Source organism: Corvus moneduloides, chromosome 29, assembly GCF_009650955.1.
Source record: "Corvus moneduloides isolate bCorMon1 chromosome 29, bCorMon1.pri, whole genome shotgun sequence".
NCBI lineage: Eukaryota > Metazoa > Chordata > Aves > Passeriformes > Corvidae > Corvus > Corvus moneduloides.
This window is the reverse complement of record NC_045504.1, coordinates 1,628,721-1,651,267: the sequence shown is the minus strand read 5'-3', so window position 1 is coordinate 1,651,267 and position 22,547 is coordinate 1,628,721. Positions and strand designations below refer to the sequence as shown.

Sequence of the window (22,547 nt, the reverse complement as noted above, 5' to 3'; positions counted from 1 at the left end):
CTTGGGGACCTCAGATGGGGGTCCCGAGGCCCTGGGGGACACCGGGACCTCTGGAGTTCCCCACTCTGGTCCTTGCTTGGGGAAACATTCCCAAATGTTCCCACGTGTCCGTGGCATCCCCAAAAACTCCAAACATTCCTCCCCGCTGGCAGTGGGAGAAGTTTTGGGGCACCCAGGAAGACCCAGAGCCCAGCTGGGGAACCCCAAACCCCTGTCCCACCCCAGAAAGACACCAGGGCGGATCTGGGGGGTGGGAACAGGGACTGGGAACGGGGACTGGGAATGGGGACTGGGAATGGGGACTGGGAATGAGAACAGGGACTGGGATAGGGACCCTTCCATGGATTGGGAACGGGGACTGGGAATGGGGACTGGGAATGGGAACAGGGACTGGGATAGGGACCCCTCCATGGACTGGGAACAGGGACTGGGAACAGGGACCAGGAACAGGGACATGGACGCTTCCATGGACTGGGAATAGGGACTGGGAACATGGATTGGGATTGGGAACAGTGACCAGGAATGGGGACAGGGACTGGGAACTGGAGCAGGGAACAAGGACTGGAATGGGGACCAGGAATTGGGATAGGGAAGAGGACTGGGAAGAGGGACTGGGAATGGGGACCAGGAACTGGGATAGGGAAGAGGACTGGGAATGGGGACCAAGTACTGGGAAGAGGGACTGGGATCCGGAACAGTGACCAAGAACAGGGACAGGGAACAGGAACTGGGATTGGGGTCAGGGACAAGGACTGGGAAAGGGGACAGAACCAGGGATCAGGAACAGGGACTGGGATCAGGAACGGGGACTGGGATCAGGAATGGGGATCGGGAACAGGAACAGGGATCAGGAACAGGGACTGGGAACAGGAACGGAACAGGAATGGGGAACAGAGACTGGGAACAGGGACTGGGATCAGGAACAGGGACTGGGAACGGGGACTGGGATCAGGAACAGGGACTGGGAACAGGGATCAGGAACAGGGACTGGGATCAGGAACAGGGACTGGGAACAGGGACAGGGATCAGGAACAGGGATCAGGAATGGGGAACAGGGATCAGGAACAAAGACTGGGAACAGTGACCAGGAGCAGGAACAGGGAGCGGGATCGGGAACCAACACAAGCCCAAGGCAACCAGGCCTGTTCCGGGCTGGGATCCCCCCATTCCCACCCCATCCCCACCCCATCCCCACCCCATCCCCATTTCCACTCCATTTCCTCCACCATCCCCACCCCCATTCCCACCCCATTCCCACCCCATCCCCACCCCATCCCCACCCCATTCCCACCCCATCCCCACCCCCATCCCCACCCCATCCCCACCCCCATCCCCACCCCATTCCCACCCCATCCCCACCCCATCCCCACCCCATTCCCACCCCATTCCCACCCCATTCCCACCCCATCCCCACCCCCATCCCCACCCCATCCCCACCCCCATCCCCACCCCATTCCCACCCCATTCCCACCCCATTCCCACCCCATTCCCACCCCATCCCCACCCCCATCCCCACCCCATCCCCACCCCCATCCCCACCCCATTCCCACCCCATCCCCACCCCCATCCCCACCCCATTCCCACCCCATTCCCACCCCATCCCCACCCCATCCCCACCCCATTCCCACCCCATTCCCACCCCATCCCCACCCCCATCCCCACCCCATTCCCACCCCATCCCCACCCCCATCCCCACCCCATCCCCACCCCATCCCCACCCCATCCCCACCCCATTCCCATCCCATCCCCACCCCCATTCCCACCCCATCCCCACCCCCATTCCCACCCCATCCCCACCCCCATCCCCACCCCATTCCCACCCCATTCCCACCCCATCCCCATCCCATCCCCACCCCCATTCCCACCCCATCCCCACCCCCATTCCCACCCCCATCCCCACCCCCATCCCCACCCCATTCCCACCCCATCCCCACCCCATCCCCACCCCATCCCCACCCCATTCCCACCCCATTCCCACCCCATCCCCACCCCATCCCCACCCCATCCCCACCCCATCCCCACCCCATCCCCACCCCATTCCCACCCCATCCCCATCCCATCCCCACCCCCATTCCCACCCCATCCCCACCCCCATTCCCACCCCATCCCCACCCCCATCCCCACCCCATTCCCATCCCATTCCCACCCCATCCCCATCCCATCCCCACCCCCATTCCCACCCCATCCCCACCCCCATCCCCACCCCATTCCCACCCCATTCCCATCCCATTCCCACCCCATCCCCACCCCCATTCCCACCCATCCCCACCCCCATTCCCATCCCATTCCCACCCCATCCCCACCCCCATTCCCACCCCATCCCCACCCCCATCCCCACCCCATTCCCACCCCATTCCCATCCCATTCCCACTTTCCCACCCCATTCCCACCATTCCCATTCCCACCCCATCCCCACCCCATTCCCACCCCATTCCCATCCCATTCCCACCCCATCCCCACCCCATTCCCACCCCCATCCCCACCCCCATTCCCATCCCATTCCCATCCCATTCCCACCCCATTCCCACCCCATTCCCACCCCATCCCCACCCCATTCCCACCCCATCCCCACCCCATTCCCACCCCATCCCCACCCCCATTCCCACCCCATCCCCACCCCATCCCCACCCCATTCCCACCCCATTCCCATCCCATCCCCACCCCATTCCCACCCCATCCTCACCAACTTTCCCGGCAGCTTCCGAGAGCTTCTGGAACTGCTCCACGAGCTGCGGCTCCTGCCGGGCCAGCTCCTGCATGGCCTCCTGGAACTCGGTGGCCGCCTGCGCCGCCAGCTCGCCCTCGAAGAGCTCCTGGAAGAACCTCTCCTGCTGGGAGAACAGCGAGCCCTGGGCACGGGGTCAGCGCGGCCCCGCGGCCCCAAAATGGGGGGCAAAGGGGATTTTTTGGGGGGTCCCACCTTGGCGGAGTCGGGGGGAGAGGAGGAGCTGGGAGGGGGAGGGGGGCGGCTGTGCTCGAAGTCATCCAGGGCACCTGGAAGGGGGGAAATGGGGTGGGGGACCCCAAGAAAGGGTTGGGCAAAGGGGTTTTGGCAGCTCAGAGGAGGTTGGAGTGAGCGTACACCCCGAAACGGCCGCCTGGTAACTGCGTCGTGGGAATGTAGCCTGAAAAGTGTGCCGCAAAAATTGTATCCTAGAAATGTACCCCAAAAACTGTATCCTAAAAATGTACCCCGAAAACTGTACCCCAAAAATTGTATCCTAAAAATGTACCCCAAAAACTGTACCCTAGAAATGTACCCTAAAAATGTACCCCAAAAATTGTATCCTAAAAATGTACCCCAAAAACTGTACCCTAAAAATGTACCCTAAAAATGTACCCCAAAAATTGTACCCTAAAAATGCACCCCAAAAATGTACCCCAAAAACTGTACCTCAAAAATTGTATCCTAGAAATGTACCCCAAAAACTGTACCCTAAAAATGTACCCCAAAAACTGTACCCCAAAAACTGTACCCTAAAAATGTACCCCAAAAATTGTACCCTAGAAATGTACCCCAAAAACTGTACCTCAAAAACTGTACCCCAAAAACTGTATCCTAAAAATGTACCCTAAAAACTGTACCACAAAAACTGTACCCCAAAAACTACCCTAAAAATGTACCCCAAAAACTGTACCCCAAAAATTGTATCCTAGAAATGTACCCCGAAAACTGTACCCCAAAAACCGTACCCTAAAAATGTACCCCATAAACTGTACCCCAAAAACTGTACCCTAGAAATGTACCCTAGAAATGTACCCCGAAAACTGTACCCCAAAAACTGTACCCTAAAAATGTACCCCATAAACTGTACCCCAAAAACTGTACCCCAAAAACTGTACCCCGATAAATGTGTCCTAGAAATGTACCCCGAAAACTCTACGCCAAAAACCGTATCCTAAAAATGTACCCCAAAAACCGCCATCACTGATTGTACCCCAAAACTGTACCCCAAAAACTGTACCCCCGAACTGCACCCCGCTAACTGCACCCCAAAACTGTACCCCAACACTGTACCCCAAAAACTGTACCCCAGTAACTGCCATCACTGATTGTATCCCAAAACTGCACCCCGAAACTGTACCCCAAAAACTGTACCCCAAAAACTGTACCCTAAAAATGTACCCCAAAAACCGCCATCACTGATTGTACCCCAAAAACTGTACCCCAAAAACTGTCCCCCAATAACCCCCATCACTGACTGTACCCCAAAAACGTACCCCAAAAACCGTACCCCCAAACTGCACCCCGCTAACTGCACCCCAAAACTGTACCCCAACACTGTACCCCAAAAACTGTACCCCAAAAACTGTACCTCGAAAACTGTACCCTAATAACTGTACCCTGAAAACTGTATCCTAAAAATGTACCCCAAAAACTGTATCCGAAAACTGTATCCTAGAAATGTACTCTGAAAACTGTACCCCAAAAACTGTACCCCAAAAACCGCCATCACTGATTGCACCCCAACACTGTACCCCCAAAACTGTACCCTAAAAATGTACCCCAAAAACTGTACCCCAAAAACCGCCATCACTGACTGCACCCCAAAACTGTACCCCGAAAACTGTACCCCAAAAACTGTACCCCAACACTGTACACCCCAATAACTGTACCCCAATAACTGTACCCCAATAACTGCACCCCAAAACTGCACCCCAATAACCCCCACCGCTGATTGTACCCCAAAACTGCACCCCAATATCCCCAACCCCGATAACTGCACCCCAAAACTGCACCCCAATATCCCCAACCCAATAACTGCACCCCAATATCCCCCATCCCAATTGCCCCCCAGTAACTGCACCCCAAGAAGCCCCAAATCCCACAGCACCCCCAAATCTCCAACCCCACCACACCCCACAAACTGCACCCTAATAAACCCTGGCCCTACTGCACCCCAAACTTATCCCCTCCAGCCTCACTGCACCCCAATAATCCCCCAACCCTATTGCACCCCATAACTGCACCCCAATAATCCCCAGCCCTATTGCAACCCTGTAACTGCACCCCAATAATCCCCAGCCTCACTGCGGCCCCATAACTGCACCCCAATAATCCCCCAACCCTATTGCACCCCGTAACTGCACCCCAATAATCCCCAGCCCTATTGCAACCCCGTAACTGCACCCCAATAATCCCCAGCCCCACTGCGGCCCCATAACTGCACCCCAATAATCCCCCAACCCTATTGCAGCCCCATAACTGCACCCCAATAATCCCCAGCCCTATTGCAACCCCGTAACTGCACCCCAATAATCCCCAGCCCTATTGCAACCCCATAACTGCACCCCAATAATCCCCCAACCCTATTGCACCCCGTAACTGCACCCCAATAATCCCCAGCCCTATTGCAACCCCATAACTGCACCCCAATAATCCCCAGCCCTATTGCACCCCGTAACTGCACCCCAATAATCCCCAGCCCTATTGCACCCCGTAACTGCACCCCAATAATCCCCCAACCCTATTGCACCCCGTAACTGCACCCCAATAATCCCCAGCCCTATTGCACCCCGTAACTGCACCCCAATAATCCCCAGCCCCACTGCGGCCCCATAACTGCACCCCAATAACCTCCGCCCCTAATTTCACCCCAAAACTGCACCCCAATAACGCAAATCCCACTGCACCCCAAGAGCCCCCACTCCTAATTGCACCTCAAGAACTGCACCCCAAAACCTTCACCCCCCTCACATCCCCCTGTACCCCAATAGCCCCCAGACCCCCCTCATACTCCAGTGACCCCCCCCAGTTCCCCCAGACCCCAAAAACCCCTCCAGCCCTTGCCTTACCCCAGTAATCCCCGGAACCCCCCGTACCCCAATAACCCCCGGAACCCCCCGCACCCCAATAACCCCCGAGCCCCTCCGTACCCCAATAACCCCCGAGCCCCCCCGCACCCCAATAACCCCCGAGCCCCTCCGTACCCCAATAACCCCCGGAACCCCCCGTACCCCAATAACCCCCGAGCCCCTCCGTACCCCAATAACCCCCGAGCTCCCCGTACCCCAATAACCCCCGGTACCTCCCGTACCCCAATAACCCCCGAGCCCCTCCGTACCCCAATAACCCCCGAGCTCCCCGTACCCCAATAACCCCCGGAACCTCCCGTACCCCAATAACCCCCGAGCCCCTCCGTACCCCAATAACCCCCGAGCCCCCCCGTACCCCAATAACCCCCGGAACCTCCCGTACCCCAATAACCCCCGAGCCCCTCCGTACCCCAATAACCCCCGAGCCCCCCCGTACCCCAATAACCCCCGAGCCCCCCGTACCCCAGTAACCTCCCCCAGCCTCTCCTGATCTCCCCACCCCCACTGCCCCTCCCAACCCCTCCTCACCCTAAAAACCCCCAGCCCCTCCCGACCCCTGTCCCCGAGACCCCCGACCCCGTGGCACCCAACAAACCCCGAACCCCAAACCTCCAAAAACTCCCGGCCCCTCCCCCCGAGACCCCCGACCCCATTGCACCCAACAAACCCCGAACCCCAAACCCCCAACAACCCCCGGCCCCTCCCGACCCCTGTCCCCGAGACCCCCGGACCCCATTGCACCCAACAAACCCCAAAACCCCAACAACCCCCGGTGCCTCCCGACCCCCCCTCACCCCAAAGACTCCGTACCCCCCTCACCCCTCACCCCAAAGACCCCCGACCCCACTGCACCCAACAAACCCCAAAACCCCCAAAATCCCAACAACCCCCGGTACCTCCCGACCCTCCCCTCACCCCAAGGCCCCTCCGTGCCCCCCTCGCCCCAAAGACCCCCGACCCCACTGCACCCAACAAACCCCAAAACCCCCAAAAGCCCCAAAAACCCCCAGCCCCTCCCGACCCCCCCCCCCCAGGGTCCTCCCTGACCCCACTGCACCCAACAAACCCCAAACACCAAAACCCCAACAACTCCCGGCCCCTCCGGACCCCCCCTCACCCCAAAGACCCCGTACCCCCCTCACCCCAAAGACCCCGTACCCCCTCACCCCAAAGACTCCCGACCCCACTGCACCCAACAAACCCCAAAACCTCCCAAAATCCCCAACAACCCCCGGCCTCTCCCGACCCCCCCCTCACCCCAGGGTCCCCCCCGACCCCACTGCACCAAACAAACCCCAAAACCCCCACGAACCCCCGGCCCCTCCCGACCCTCCCCTCACCCCGAGGCCCCTCCGTGCCCCCCTCACCCCAAAGACCCCCGACCCCACTGCACCCAACAAACCCCAAAACCCCCACGGACCCCCGACCCCTCCCGACCCTCCCCTCACCCCAAGGCCCCTCCGTGCCCCCCTCACCCCAAAGACCCCCGGGCCCCCCTCACTCTCCAGCAGCTCCTCCAGCTCCGGGTCGCGCCCCGGGCCCGGGCCCGGCTCCGCCGCCATCTTGGCCCGCTCCGCCCTCCGCCGCCAGGGGGCGCTGCCGCGGGGACGCGCCCCTTTCCCGCCCACAGGGGAGGAGACGGCCGCCTGCAAAACCCGGAACCGGATCAGGAACGGGAACGGGAACGGGAACGGGAACGGGAAACAGGGACCGGAAATGGGGATCGGGAATAGGGACCGGGAATGGGGATCGGGAATAGGGATCGGGAATAGGGACCGGAAATGGGGATCGGGAATGGGGATCGGGAATAGGGATCGGGAATAGGGATCGGGAATGGGGATCGGGAATAGGGATCGGGAATGGGGATCGGGAATAGGGGCCGGGAATAGGGGCCGGGAATAGGGATCGGGAATGGGGATCGGGAATAGGGACTGGGAATAGGGATCGGGAATGGGGATCGGGAATAAGGACCGGGAATGGGGATCGGGAATAGGGATCGGGAATAGGGATCGGGAATAAGGACCGGGAATGGGGATCGGGAATAGGGACCGGGAATGGGGATCGGGAATGGGGATCGGGAATAGGGACCGGGAATAGGGATCGGGAATGGGGATCGGGAATAGGGACTGGGAATAGGGATCGGGAATGGGGATCGGGAATAAGGACCGGGAATGGGGATCGGGAATAGGGATCGGGAATAGGGATCGGGAATAAGGACCGGGAATGGGGATCGGGAATAGGGACCGGGAATGGGGATCGGGAATGGGGATCGGGAATAGGGACCGGGAATGGGGATCGGGAATGGGGATCGGGAATAGGGACCGGGAATAAGGGCCGGGAATGGGGATCGGGAATGGGGATTGGGAATAGGGACCGGGAATAAGGGCCGGGAATGGGGATCGGGAATGGGGATCGGGAATGGGGACCAGGAATAGGGATTGGGAATAGGGATCGGGAATAGGGATCGGGAATAAGGGCCGGGAATGGGGACCGGGAATGGGGATCGGGAATGGGGATCGGGAATAGGGACCGAGAATAAGGACCGGGAATAGGGGCCGGGAATGGGGATCGGGAATAGGGATCGGGAATGGGGATCGGGAATAGGGACCGAGAATAAGGACTGGGAATAGGGGCCGGAAATGGGGATCGGGAATAGGGATCGGGAATGGGGATCGGGAATAAGGACCGGGAATAGGGACCGGAAATGGGGATCGGGAATGGGGATCGGGAATGGGGACCGGGAATAGGGATCGGGAATAGGGATCGGGAATAGGAATCGGGAATAAGGACTGGGAATAGGGATCGGGAATAGGGATGGAGAATAGGGATCGGGAATAGGGGCCGGGAATAGGGATCGGGAGTGGGGATCGGGAATGGGGATCGGGAATAGGGGCCGGGAATAGGGACCGGGAATGGGGACCGGGAATGGGGATCGGGAATAGGGACTGGGAATAGGGATCAGGAATGGGGATGGGGAATGGGGATCGGGAATGGGGATCGGGAATAGGGACTGGGAATGGGGACCAGGAATAGGGATCGGGAGTAGGGACCGGGAATGGGGATCAGGAATAAGGACCGGGAATAGGGACCGGGAATGGGGATCGGGAATGGGGATCGGGAATGGGGATCGGGAATAGGGACCGGGAATGGGGACCGAGAATAAGGACCGGGAATGGGGACCGGGAATAGGGACCGGGAATAGGGGCCGGGAATGGGGATCGGGAATAGGGATCGGGAATGGGGACCGGGAATGGGGATCGGGAATAGGGATTGGGAATAGGGCTCGGGAATAGGGACTGGGAATGGGGATCGGGAATAGGGATCGGGAATAGGGCTCGGGAATAGGGGCCGGGAATAGGGATCGGGAATGGGGACCGGGAATAGGGACCGGGAGTGGGGATCGGGAATGGGGATCGGGAATAGGGATTGGGAATAGGGACCGGGAATGCGGATCAGGAATAGGGATCGGGAATAGGGATCGGGAATAGGGACCGGGAATGGGGATCGGGAATGGGGGCCGGGAATAGGGATCGGGAATGGGGATCGGGAATAGGGCCGGGAATGGGGACCGGGAATGGGGACCGGGAATAGGGACCGGGAATGGGGATCGGGAATAGGAATCGGGAATAAGGACTGGGAATAGGGATCGGGAATAGGGGCCGGGAATAGGGATCGGGAGTGGGGATCGGGAATGGGGATCGGGAATAGGGGCCGGGAATAGGGATCGGGAATGGGGATCGGGAATAGGGACCGGGAATAGGGGCCGGGAATGGGGATCGGGAATAGGGACCGGGAATAGGGATCGGGAATAGGGATCGGGAATGGGGATCGGGAATGGGGATCGGGAATAGGGGCCGGGAATAGGGGCCGGGAATAGGGATCGGAAATGGGGATCGGGAATAGGGACTGGGAATAGGGATCGGGAATAGGGGCCGGGAATAGGGGCCGGGAATAGGGATCGGGAATGGGGATCGGGAATAGGGACCGGGAATAGGGATCGGGAATAGGGATCGGGAATAAGGACCGGGAATGGGGATCGGGAATAGGGATCGGGAATAGGGACCGGAAATGGGGATCGGGAATGGGGATCGGGAATAGGGATCGGGAATAGGGATCGGGAATGGGGACCGGGAATAGGGATCGGGAATAGGGATCGGGAATAGGGATCGGGAATAGGGACCGGGAATGGCGATCGGGAATAGGGGCCGGGAATAGGGGCCGGGAATAGGGATCGGGAATGGGGATCGGGAATAGGGACTGGGAATAGGGACTGGGAATGGGGATCGGGAATGGGGATCGGGAATAGGGGCCGGGAATAAGGCCCGGGAATAGGGACCGGAAATGGGGATCGGGAATGGGGATCGGGAATAGGGATCGGGAATGGGGATCGGGAATGGGGACCGGGAATGGCGATCGGGAATGGGGATCGGGAATAGGGACCGAGAATAAGGACCGGGAATAGGAATCGGGAATAAGGACTGGGAATAGGGATCGGGAATAGGGATGGAGAATAGGGATCGGGAATAGGGGCCGGGAATAGGGATCGGGAGTGGGGATCGGGAATGGGGATCGGGAATAGGGGCCGGGAATAGGGATCAGGAATGGGGATGGGGAATGGGGATCGGGAATGGGGATCGGGAATAGGGATCAGGAATAGGGACCGAGAATAAGGACCGGGAATAGGGATCGGGAATGGGGATCGGGAATAGGGACCGAGAATAAGGACCGGGAATAGGAATCGGGAATAAGGACTGGGAATAGGGATCGGGAATAGGGATGGAGAATAGGGATCGGGAATAGGGGCCGGGAATAGGGATCGGGAGTGGGGATCGGGAATGGGGATCGGGAATAGGGATCGGGAATGGGGATCGGGAATGGGGACCGGGAATGGGGATCGGGAATAGGGATCGGGAATAGGGCTCGGGAATAGGGACTGGGAATAGGGATCGGGAATGGGGACCGGGAATAGGGATCGGGAATAGGGACTGGGAATAGGGCTCGGGAATAGGGACTGGGAATAGGGATCGGGAATGGGGACCGGGAATAGGGATCGGGAATAGGGATGGAGAATAGGGCTCGGGAATAGGGGCCGGGAATAGGGATCGGGAATAGGAATCGGGAATAGGGATCGGGAATAGGGACTGGGAATAGGGCTCGGGAATAGGGACTGGGAATAGGGATCGGGAATGGGGACCGGGAATAGGGATCGGGAATAGGGATGGAGAATAGGGCTCGGGAATAGGGGCCGGGAATAGGGATCGGGAATAGGAATCGGGAATAAGGACTGGGAATGGGGATCGGGAATAGGGGCCGGGAATAGGGACCGGGAGTGGGGATCGGGAATGGGGATCGGGAATAGGGGCCGGGAATAGGGATCGGGAATGGGGATCGGGAATAGGGACTGGGAATAGGGATTGGGAATAGGGATTGGGAATAGGGATCGGGAATAGGGGCCGGGAATAGGGATCGGGAGTGGGGATCGGGAATAGGGACCGGGAATAGGGATCGGGAGTGGGGACCGGGAATAGGGATCGGGAATAGGGACCGGGAATAGGGACCGGGAATGGGGATCGGGAATAGGGATCGGGAATAAGGACCGGGAATAGGGACCGGGAATAGGGACCGGGAATGGGGATCGGGAATAGGGCCGGGAATGGGGATCGGGAATGGGGACCGGGAATGGGGACCGGGAATGGGGATCGGGAATGGGGATCGGGAATGGGGATCGGGAATAGGGGCCGGGAATAAGGGCCGGGAATGGGGATCGGGAATGGGGATTGGGAATAGGGACCGGGAATAAGGGCCGGGAATGGGGATCAGGAATAGGGATCAGGAATAGGGGCCGGGAATAAGGGCCGGGAATGGGGATCAGGAATAGGGATCGGGAATGGGGACCGGGAATAGGGATTGGGAATAGGGATCGGGAATAGGGGCCGGGAATGGGGACCGGGAATGGGGATCGGGAATGGGGATCGGGAATAGGGACCGAGAATAAGGACCGGGAATAGGGGCCGGGAATGGGGATCGGGAATAGGGATCGGGAATGGGGATCGGGAATGGGGATCGGGAATAGGGGCCGGGAATAGGGACCGGAAATGGGGATCGGGAATGGGGATCGGGAATAGGGATCGGGAATGGGGACCGGGAATGGGGATCGGGAATAGGGATCGGGAATAGGGGCCGGGAATGGGGATCGGGAATAGGGATCGGGAATAGGGCTCGGGAATAGGGACCGGGAATGGGGATCGGGAATGGGGATCGGGAATAGGGACTGGGAATAGGGATCGGGAATGGGGACCGGGAATAGGGATCGGGAATAGGGCTCGGGAATGGGGATCGGGAATGGGGATCGGGAATAGGGACTGGGAATAGGGACTGGGAATGGGGACCGGGAATAGGGATCGGGAATAGGGCTCGGGAATAGGGGCCGGGAATAGGGATCGGGAATAGGGATCGGGAATAAGGACTGGGAATAGGGATCGGGAATAGGGATGGAGAATAGGGATCGGGAATAGGGGCCGGGAATAGGGATCGGGAGTGGGGATCGGGAATGGGGATCGGGAATAGGGGCCGGGAATAGGGACCGGGAATGGGGACCGGGAATGGGGATCGGGAATAGGGACTGGGAATAGGGATCAGGAATGAGGATGGGGAATGGGGATCGGGAATAGGGACCGAGAATAAGGACCGGGAATAGGGACCGGGAATGGGGATCGGGAATAGGGACTGGGAATAGGGACCGGGAATAGGGATCGGGAATGGGGATCGGGAATAGGGACTGGGAATGGGGACCAGGAATAGGGATCGGGAATGGGGATCGGGAATGGGGATCGGGAATGGGGATCGGGAATGGGGACCGAGAATAAGGACCGGGAATAGGGATTGGGAATAGGGATCGGGAATAGGGACTGGGAATAGGGATCGGGAATAGGGGCCGGGAATAGGGGCCGGGAATAGGGATCGGGAATGGGGATCGGGAATAGGGACCGGGAATAGGGATCGGGAATAGGGATCGGGAATAAGGACCGGGAATGGGGATCGGGAATAGGGATCGGGAATAGGGACCGGAAATGGGGATCGGGAATGGGGATCGGGAATAGGGATCGGGAATAGGGACCGGGAATGGCGATCGGGAATAGGGGCCGGGAATAGGGGCCGGGAATAGGGATCAGGAATAGGGATCGGGAATGGGGATCGGGAATAGGGACTGGGAATAGGGACTGGGAATAGGGGTCGGGAATGGGGATCGGGAATGGGGACCGGGAATGGGGATCGGGAATGGGGATCGGGAATAGGGACCGAGAATAAGGACCGGGAATAGGAATCGGGAATAAGGACTGGGAATAGGGATCGGGAATAGGGATGGAGAATAGGGATCGGGAATAGGGGCCGGGAATAGGGATCGGGAGTGGGGATCGGGAATGGGGATCGGGAATAGGGGCCGGGAATAGGGATCAGGAATGGGGATGGGGAATGGGGATCGGGAATGGGGATCGGGAATAGGGATCAGGAATAGGGACCGAGAATAAGGACCGGGAATAGGGATCGGGAATGGGGATCGGGAATAGGGATCGGGAATAGGGATCGGGAATAGGGACCGGGAATAGGGATCGGGAATGGGGATCGGGAATGGGGACCGGGAATAGGGATCGGGAATGGGGATCGGGAATAAGGACCGGGAATAGGGACCGGAAATGGGGATCGGGAATGGGGATCGGGAATAGGGATCGGGAATGGGGATCGGGAATGGGGATCGGGAATAGGGACTGGGAATGGGGATCGGGAATAGGGATCGGGAATGGGGATCGGGAATGGGGACCGGGAATGGGGATCGGGAATAGGGATCGGGAATAGGGATTGGGAATAGGGATCGGGAATGGGGACCGGGAATAGGGATCGGGAATAGGGACTGGGAATAGGGCTCGGGAATAGGGACTGGGAATAGGGATCGGGAATGGGGACCGGGAATAGGGATCGGGAATAGGGATGGAGAATAGGGCTCGGGAATAGGGGCCGGGAATAGGGATCGGGAATAGGAATCGGGAATAAGGACTGGGAATGGGGATCGGGAATAGGGGCCGGGAATAGGGACCGGGAATGGGGATCGGGAATGGGGATCGGGAATAGGGATCGGGAATGGGGATCGGGAATAGGGACTGGGAATAGGGATTGGGAATAGGGATTGGGAATAGGGATCGGGAATAGGGGCCGGGAATAGGGATCGGGAGTGGGGACCGGGAATAGGGATCGGGAATAGGGACCGGGAATAGGGACCGGGAATGGGGATCGGGAATAGGGATCGGGAATAAGGACCGGGAATAGGGACCGGGAATAGGGACCGGGAATGGGGATCGGGAATAGGGCCGGGAATGGGGATCGGGAATGGGGACCGGGAATAGGGACCGGGAATGGGGATCGGGAATGGGGATCGGGAATGGGGATCGGGAATAGGGGCCGGGAATAAGGGCCGGGAATGGGGATCGGGAATGGGGATTGGGAATAGGGACCGGGAATAAGGGCCGGGAATGGGGATCAGGAATAGGGATCAGGAATAGGGGCCGGGAATAAGGGCCGGGAATGGGGATCAGGAATAGGGATCGGGAATGGGGACCGGGAATAGGGATTGGGAATAGGGATCGGGAATAGGGGCCGGGAATGGGGACCGGGAATGGGGATCGGGAATGGGGATCGGGAATAGGGACCGAGAATAAGGACCGGGAATAGGGGCCGGGAATGGGGATCGGGAATAGGGATCGGGAATAGGGATCGGGAATGGGGATCGGGAATAGGGGCCGGGAATAGGGGTCGGGAATGGGGATCGGGAATAAGGACCGGGAATGGGGATCGGGAATAGGGATCGGGAGTAGGGACCGGGAATGGGGATCGGGAATGGGGATCGGGAATAGGGGCCGGGAATAAGGACCGGGAATAGGGACCGGAAATGGGGATCGGGAATGGGGATCGGGAATAGGGATCGGGAATGGGGATCGGGAATGGGGACCGGGAATGGCGATCGGGAATGGGGATCGGGAATAAGGACCGAGAATAAGGACCGGGAATAGGAATCGGGAATAAGGACTGGGAATAGGGATCGGGAATAGGGATGGAGAATAGGGATCGGGAATAGGGGCCGGGAATAGGGATCGGGAGTGGGGATCGGGAATGGGGATCGGGAATAGGGGCCGGGAATAGGGATCAGGAATGGGGATGGGGAATGGGGATCGGGAATGGGGATCGGGAATAGGGATCAGGAATAGGGACCGAGAATAAGGACCGGGAATAGGGATCGGGAATGGGGATCGGGAATAGGGATCGGGAATAGGGATCGGGAATAGGGACCGGGAATAGGGATCGGGAATGGGGATCGGGAATGGGGACCGGGAATAGGGATCGGGAATGGGGATCGGGAATAAGGACCGGGAATAGGGACCGGAAATGGGGATCGGGAATGGGGATCGGGAATAGGGATCGGGAATGGGGATCGGGAATGGGGATCGGGAATAGGGACTGGGAATGGGGATCGGGAATAGGGATCGGGAATGGGGATCGGGAATGGGGACCGGGAATGGGGATCGGGAATAGGGATCGGGAATAGGGCTCGGGAATAGGGACTGGGAATAGGGATCGGGAATGGGGACCGGGAATAGGGATCGGGAATAGGGACTGGGAATAGGGCTCGGGAATAGGGACTGGGAATAGGGATCGGGAATGGGGACCGGGAATAGGGATCGGGAATAGGGATGGAGAATAGGGCTCGGGAATAGGGGCCGGGAATAGGGATCGGGAATAGGAATCGGGAATAAGGACTGGGAATGGGGATCGGGAATAGGGGCCGGGAATAGGGACCGGGAGTGGGGATCGGGAATGGGGATCGGGAATAGGGGCCGGGAATAGGGATCGGGAATGGGGATCGGGAATAGGGACTGGGAATAGGGATTGGGAATAGGGATTGGGAATAGGGATCGGGAATAGGGGCCGGGAATAGGGATCGGGAGTGGGGACCGGGAATAGGGATCGGGAATAGGGACCGGGAATAGGGACCGGGAATGGGGATCGGGAATAGGGATCGGGAATAAGGACCGGGAATAGGGACCGGGAATAGGGACCGGGAATGGGGATCGGGAATAGGGCCGGGAATGGGGATCGGGAATGGGGACCGGGAATAGGGACCGGGAATGGGGATCGGGAATGGGGATCGGGAATGGGGATCGGGAATAGGGGCCGGGAATAAGGGCCGGGAATGGGGATCGGGAATGGGGATTGGGAATAGGGGCCGGGAATAAGGGCCGGGAATGGGGATCAGGAATAGGGATCGGGAATGGGGACCGGGAATAGGGATTGGGAATAGGGATCGGGAATAGGGGCCGGGAATGGGGACCGGGAATGGGGATCGGGAATGGGGATCGGGAATAGGGACCGAGAATAAGGACCGGGAATAGGGGCCGGGAATGGGGATCGGGAATAGGGATCGGGAATGGGGATCGGGAATGGGGATCGGGAATAGGGGCCGGGAATAGGGACCGGAAATGGGGATCGGGAATGGGGATCGGGAATAGGGGCCGGGAATAGGGACCGGAAATGGGGATCGGGAATGGGGATCGGGAATGGGGATCGGGAATGGGGACCGGGAATGGGGATCGGGAATAGGGATCGGGAATAGGGGCCGGGAATAGGGGCCGGGAATGGGGATCGGGAATAGGGATCGGGAATGGGGACCGGGAATGGGGATCGGGAATAGGGATCGGGAATAGGGCTCGGGAATAGGGACCGGGAATGGGGATCGGGAATGGGGATCGGGAATAAGGACTGGGAATAGGGATCGGGAATAGGGCTCGGGAATGGGGATCGGGAATGGGGATCGGGAATAGGGACTGGGAATAGGGACTGGGAATGGGGACCGGGAATAGGGATCGGGAATAGGGCTCGGGAATAGGGGCCGGGAATAGGGATCGGGAATAGGGGTCGGGAATAAGGACTGGGAATAGGGATCGGGAATAGGGATGGAGAATAGGGATCGGGAATAGGGGCCGGGAATAGGGACCGGGAATGGGGACCGGGAATGGGGATCGGGAATAGGGACTGGGAATAGGGATCAGGAATGGGGATGGGGAATGGGGATCGGGAATAGGGACCGAGAATAAGGACCGGGAATAGGGACCGGGAATGGGGATCGGGAATAGGGACTGGGAATAGGGACCGGGAATAGGGATCGGGAATGGGGATCGGGAATAGGGACTGGGAATGGGGACCAGGAATAGGGATCGGGAATGGGGATCGGGAATGGGGATCGGGAATGGGGATCGGGAATGGGGACCGAGAATAAGGACCGGGAATAGGGATTGGGAATAGGGATCGGGAATAGGGACTGGGAATAGGGATCGGGAATAGGGATCGGGAGTAGGGACCGGGAATAGGTCCCTATTTAAAGAGCTGTCGCGATTTAAATATTTAAATATGCAAATTAAGAGAAGCGTCATTGGTCTAAAAATCTCTCCATCGACTCAGGTTCACCGCGCTCCGCAGCGTGAGCTGGAAAAGGACCGGGAGCAGCGCCGGGGGCCTCGCCATGGACCGGCAACGGTGGCCGGGAGCCCCGGCACAGGTTTTGGGGTCCCTGTCCCGGGGTCCCAGATTTTGGGGTCCCCGAGGTCCCAGATTTTGGGGTCCCTGGTCCCTGAGGTCCCAGATTTCAGGAGCCCTGAGGTCCCAGATTTTGGGAGCCCAGAGCTTGGACGTCCCAGATTTCGGGGTTCCTGTCCCGGGGTCCCAGATTTTGGGGTCCCAGAGCTTGGACGTCCCCGATTTTGCGTCCCTGAGGTCCCAGATTTTGGGAGCCCAGAGCTTGGACGTCCCCGATTTTGCGTCCCTGAGGTCCCAGATTTTGGGAGCCCAGAGCTTGGACGTCCCAGATTTTGGGGTCCCTGGTCCCTGAGGTCCCAGATTTCAGGAGCCCTGAGGTCCCAGATTTTGGGAGCCCAGAGCTTGGACGTCCCAGATTTTGGGCTTCCTGTCCCGGAGGTCCCAGATTTTGGGGTCCCTGGTCCCTGAGGTCCCAGATTTTGGAGCACCCCGGGGAGGGGGGGCTGGGCTGGGATTAGGGCGGGGAGGGCTCAGTCAGGGGCAAAACAGACTCGATTTGGGGGGAATTCATTGAATTTATTGTGCATCAAACTGAAAAATGAGAAGGAAAACCAACCCTAAAACTCCCTCCCTGCATCCCGGGGCTCCTCCAGGGCTGCGGGAGGGGGGACGGGGCTCTGCTCCCCGGGGACCCCCTCGTGTCCCCCCCGCCTGGCCCCAGCAGCCCCCGCCAGCTCCCAGTGGCCACTTTGGGGCGCTCTGGGGTGGTTTCCAGGCGGATTCTCCCCGATTTGTGGGGCTCAGAGGGACGGAGGGGCGGTGGCCACGGGCGGGAGGACAGGGCCAGCTACTGGCAACTCCCGGTGGCCACGGGCAGGGTGGGCACCCACGGGGCGAGGTGACAGACGTGTGTGGGTGCCCCCAGTGCCCCCAGTGCCCCCCAGTGTCACGGCACATTCTCGTAGATGCCACCGCGCTCCCGCAGTCGCCAATGGGGTCCCCGCAGCTCGGTGTTGGTCACTTGGGGATTCCGGGGGGGGGCGGGCTGGGGGGCCCCTGATAGAGAGAGAGAGCGGTTGGGGGGAGCCGGGTGGGGGGTGACAGCAGCGGGTGACGGGTCCGGGTCCCCGTGCCCGCCGTGCCCCCCGTGCCCCCCGTGCCCCCCGTGCCCCCCGTGCCCCCCGTGCCCCCCTCCCCACTCACCCTTCAGCCGCTCGCTGCGCACGATGTTGGCGTAAAGCGCCTCGGCCCGGGGGGCCCTGCGGGGACCAGGGGGGGCTGCTGGAGTGGGGGGTTCTGGAGCTTGTGGGGTAAAAGGGGGGCCAGGACTGGAGCCCCCCACTCACCTTTCCTGGTGCTTCCTGGAGGCTGTGAAGGAAAAAGGAGGGGGGGTTGTGGGGTGCCCAGGGCTACTGAAAGCCCGCGGGAGCCCCAGCCTCCCTCCCCCCTTCCCCCCCCGGAACTCCTGAGCCCCCAGCGGACCCTCAGTTCCTCCCAGGACCCCAGAGCCTCCCTGAAAACCCCCAGAAGCCTGGAACCACCTTGGTGTTCCGGAACCCCTGAACCCCCAGAGCCCCAAGGCCGAGACGGAGGGGGAGCCCCCAAACTGCCCCAAAACCCCTGAAAGTACCCCCAACATCCCAACGCCACCCCAACGCCCCCAGGACCCTGAGCTGGGGACAGAGGGGGCTCATCCACCCCCAAGACAGGGGCTGTGGGTGTCACCCCATCACCTCCCGTCTCTGGGGAGCTTCCCCCAACTCCCTGGGACCCCCAAGCCCCCCCCCCATTGTCACCCACCCAGGCGGTGCCACCAGCGACAGCCCACAATGACACCCACGAGCAGAACCAGGAACAGCAGGGAACCACTGACCCCTGCTGGGGACAGAGGGGGACACATCAGGGTCAGCTGCCATGCCGGGGCTTCTGCACCCTCCAGTGACCCCGAGTGACCCCACCTGTGTCCCAGTGTCCCCGCGGTGTCACCGTCAGTGCCAGCTCGGGGCTGAGCGCCCGGAACACGCGGTGCCCGTCCTGTCCCAGCTGGTTGGTGGCCACGCACTGGTAGGTGCCGGAATGTCCCACATGGACGTCGCCGAGCTCCAGGAGGGGACCTCGGGCCACCTCGCTGCCGTTGCGCAGCCAGGTGAAGGTGACAGGGGCTGAGCCCACCTGCACCGAGCAGCGCAGGGTCACGGGGTCACCTGCGCGCACCGGCTGTGCCAGGGCACCGGGGCTGATGGTGGCATTGGCCACGGGCACTGCGGGGACACAGACGGGGCTGAGGCCTGGCCAGGGGGGATGGGGATGTGGTGGGTGGGGTCACCCCGTTCCTGGGGTCCCGCTCACCCAGGACGGTGACATTCATGGGGACACTGTCGGCCACGCTGTCCCCGTCACTGGCCCTGCACTGGTAGTGGCCGCTGTCATTGTCCCCAACGTGGCGCAGCTCCAGGCGGGGGCCGGTGCCCAGCGGTGCCCACGAGCCCCCCCGGTGCCAGGAGAAGGACAGGGGACCTGTCCCCGCGGCCACCGCGCAGCTCAGCACCAGGCGGTCCCCCAGTGCCACCTGTGCCCCGGGGGGCTGCGCCGACACGGACACCCCCGAGAGCGGAACACCTGCGTGAAGGGGACACCAGGGGACAGTGAAGGACCCGAGGAAGTTTAGAGAGCATCGGGGGGACCCCTTTGAGGACGAGGGCACACAGAGATGGTGGGGGAGGCTTGGAAAGGGCAGGAATGGACCCCAAGGAAGGATGGGGGGTTTCAGGGAAGGGACACCTTGAGAGGGATGGGGGTAGCCGAGGGAGGGGTGGGGATCCAGACAGGGATGGTGTTGCAAAATAGAATTATTGGGATCAATGAAAGGACTGTACAAGCAAAAACTCTGCATGAGAAAAAAGCCTGTGTGAAAAAAACAGGGCTGGGAACAAAAACATTGTTTTGAAGATTTACAGCTGTGTAGATGAGACCCAGAGAAGGGGAGGTAAACTCTGAATTCTTTGAATCATAACATAACTGTAGAAGCTTGCCAATGTAAGTCCAATTAGGTAGAAGCAGAAATTTGCTTTGATAAGTTTTAAGCCACTTAAGAGTTCACAAGCTGGTCCACTATGTAAGTGCCTTTGGATTGCGAAGAAACGGAGCTTGCTCTTACCAACCACATTGGTTTTGGACTGCAATTTCTCCCCTCGCCGGAGCCACCGGGACCGGGCCCCTTTTTACAATTCCAACATTTGGCGCCCGCATCGGAACTCAGACTTGAACTCGGAATTTGGAACTCAAACTCGGACTGGCACTTCGTTCCTCTCGACCCGGCGGGAGCCAACTGCGGCATGGTAGCTGCAACCGGAGGCATAGGATCAGTAGCTGTGGGCCGGCGCCTGATCCCAGCCTGGACCGACCGAACAGCGGGGTCCGCCGCTTGGCTGACAAGGGCTAAACCTGAAGGCTGCACAACCTGACAGCAGGGACACCGCGGGAAGACGCAGTTTTACGGGTAGACGCAGTTTGCAGTGAGACGCAGTTTGCGGGAAGAATTAGTTTGCGGTTAGACGCAGTTATTGCAGTGGGATGCAGTTTGTGGTTAGACGCAGTTATGGAAACAGAGGTGGCCCTTGACTTATTTTTACGCTTTTTAGAAAAGCGGGGACTTAAAGAAGTGCACCTTTATAAGGAACTCTCTGATCCAAGATCGTTTAAAAAGAAAACTAACGAAACAAAAGCTCTCAAATTCACCTGGAGAGCAGTAACTGGCACTCTCACAGAAATAAAAACAGAACAGACAGTGGCCGCAGCTGCCATAGAGACTTTAGAGAATGGCAGCGCCGGCTGTAGCAGCTCCGGGAAAGAAACAGACGCGGGTCTTACGGAGCAGCGGGCAGAGACCGGAGCGGAGCCCGGAGTGGCACGGTCCTTCGGGCTGGCTGCGAGAAAACCGGTTAAAAACACAGCAGCACCCGTCCGCTCACTGCAGGAGCTGCTAAACTCGGCAGAGCCGGATGTTATCTCTCCGACGTCTGAGACAGGAATGGCCGCGAACGCAGCAGCAGAGACACCGGACCCAGGGGCGGGGCGCAGGCGGGCCAAGGAGACACAGACAGTCCTGGTGCCCCACCAAAAGCGGCAGAGCAACAGAGAGGTCCTAAAGCCCGGCCAAAAGCGGCAGAGAGTAACCCCCCCCCCCGCCGAACAGCAGAACGTCCGGCAGCAGCGCGACTTCTGCGGTTTTGTCACCTGCAAAGCCAAAGCCAGCCGGGGGTCGACCCCGGGACGGGGAGAAACACCAAGAAATGATACAAAAAGTAATCCAGAAGCTTGCTGACTTCTCTACACAAAGCATTTTGCAGTCTATCTTTACAGCAGATGTTCTGTGTTCAAATGATTGCATCGGCATCGCACAGTTGTTGTTAACCCCTTCACAGTTCCTGCTCTGGGAACGAACGTGGACTGCAATGCTGCAGAATGTCCTGCAACAGCAGGGACAAGTCATCGCTGCATCACTGAGCAGAGCTGTGCCCAGCAAGTGGTGCCGTGCTACAGGACCCCGAAACGAGAAGGCGCAGTCAGCATCAGCTCCTGAGGAAAGTGACGCCACTACTTCAACAGCTGGGACTCTGAGACCTCTGTCCCGAGGAGCCTTGGGAGAGGCTGCAGACGTGGCTGAGTGAAGGAGCTGAGCACTTGCCAGATCCACCACTCTCCGTAGCAGGAGAAATAGTGAGACTCTGGGGCAGATGTAACAGCTGACCTGGGTGGTTGCTAGTGACTTGTGGTGGGTGTCGGGGAACCCTTTCCAAAGACAAAACTAAGAAAAAAAAAAAGGCATAAATTTTTGGGTATATTACATAAATTTTTGGGTATAACACCAAACACAGAAGTAAAGTGAAAAATTGTTTTTTGACTGTCTTGAAACAAGAGCATCAGCAGGCATTTTCAATCAGCTCTCTGCCCATTTAGATCAAGCGAAAGCAGTCAATTTCGTTAGCATTTATGTTTTTACCTGGTACTTTGGCACCAGGGCTTACGCTATTTTGCATAAACTTGCTTGCTGGGAGAGGGATAACTTTAATATGACTTTGCAAATGCTTAATGAGTTAAGTGTAAATGTTACTAGTGTTAGACATAGAATATTATAAAATTAAGCAGCC

The 22,547-nt window shown here is 59.3% G+C and overlaps 1 protein-coding gene and 1 long non-coding RNA gene across 2 annotated transcripts in view; both read right to left on the bottom strand.

Moving 5' to 3' along the window:
- Positions 1–3,000: 3,000 nt before the first annotated feature.
- On the bottom strand, positions 3,001–4,686 carry LOC116436330. Its single transcript, XR_004236974.1, has 3 exons — positions 4,489–4,686; positions 3,912–4,161; positions 3,001–3,530 (listed from the first exon to the last, which is right to left on the bottom strand). It is a non-coding gene; the product is annotated as an uncharacterized LOC116436330 (long non-coding RNA).
- Positions 4,687–17,952: 13,266 nt separating this feature from the next.
- The window catches only part of LOC116436190 (Fc receptor-like protein 3), a 161,494-nt gene continuing 156,899 nt past the window's right edge, over positions 17,953–22,547 (bottom strand). Inside the window, exons 12-14 of the mRNA XM_032093193.1 lie at positions 18,744–18,765; positions 18,601–18,656; positions 17,953–18,453 (exon numbers count right to left, since the gene is read on the bottom strand). Coding sequence (XP_031949084.1) covers positions 18,344–18,453; positions 18,601–18,656; positions 18,744–18,765 — 188 coding nt within the window. The 3' untranslated portion in view covers positions 17,953–18,343. The remainder of the gene's footprint in view (positions 18,454–18,600; positions 18,657–18,743; positions 18,766–22,547) is intronic.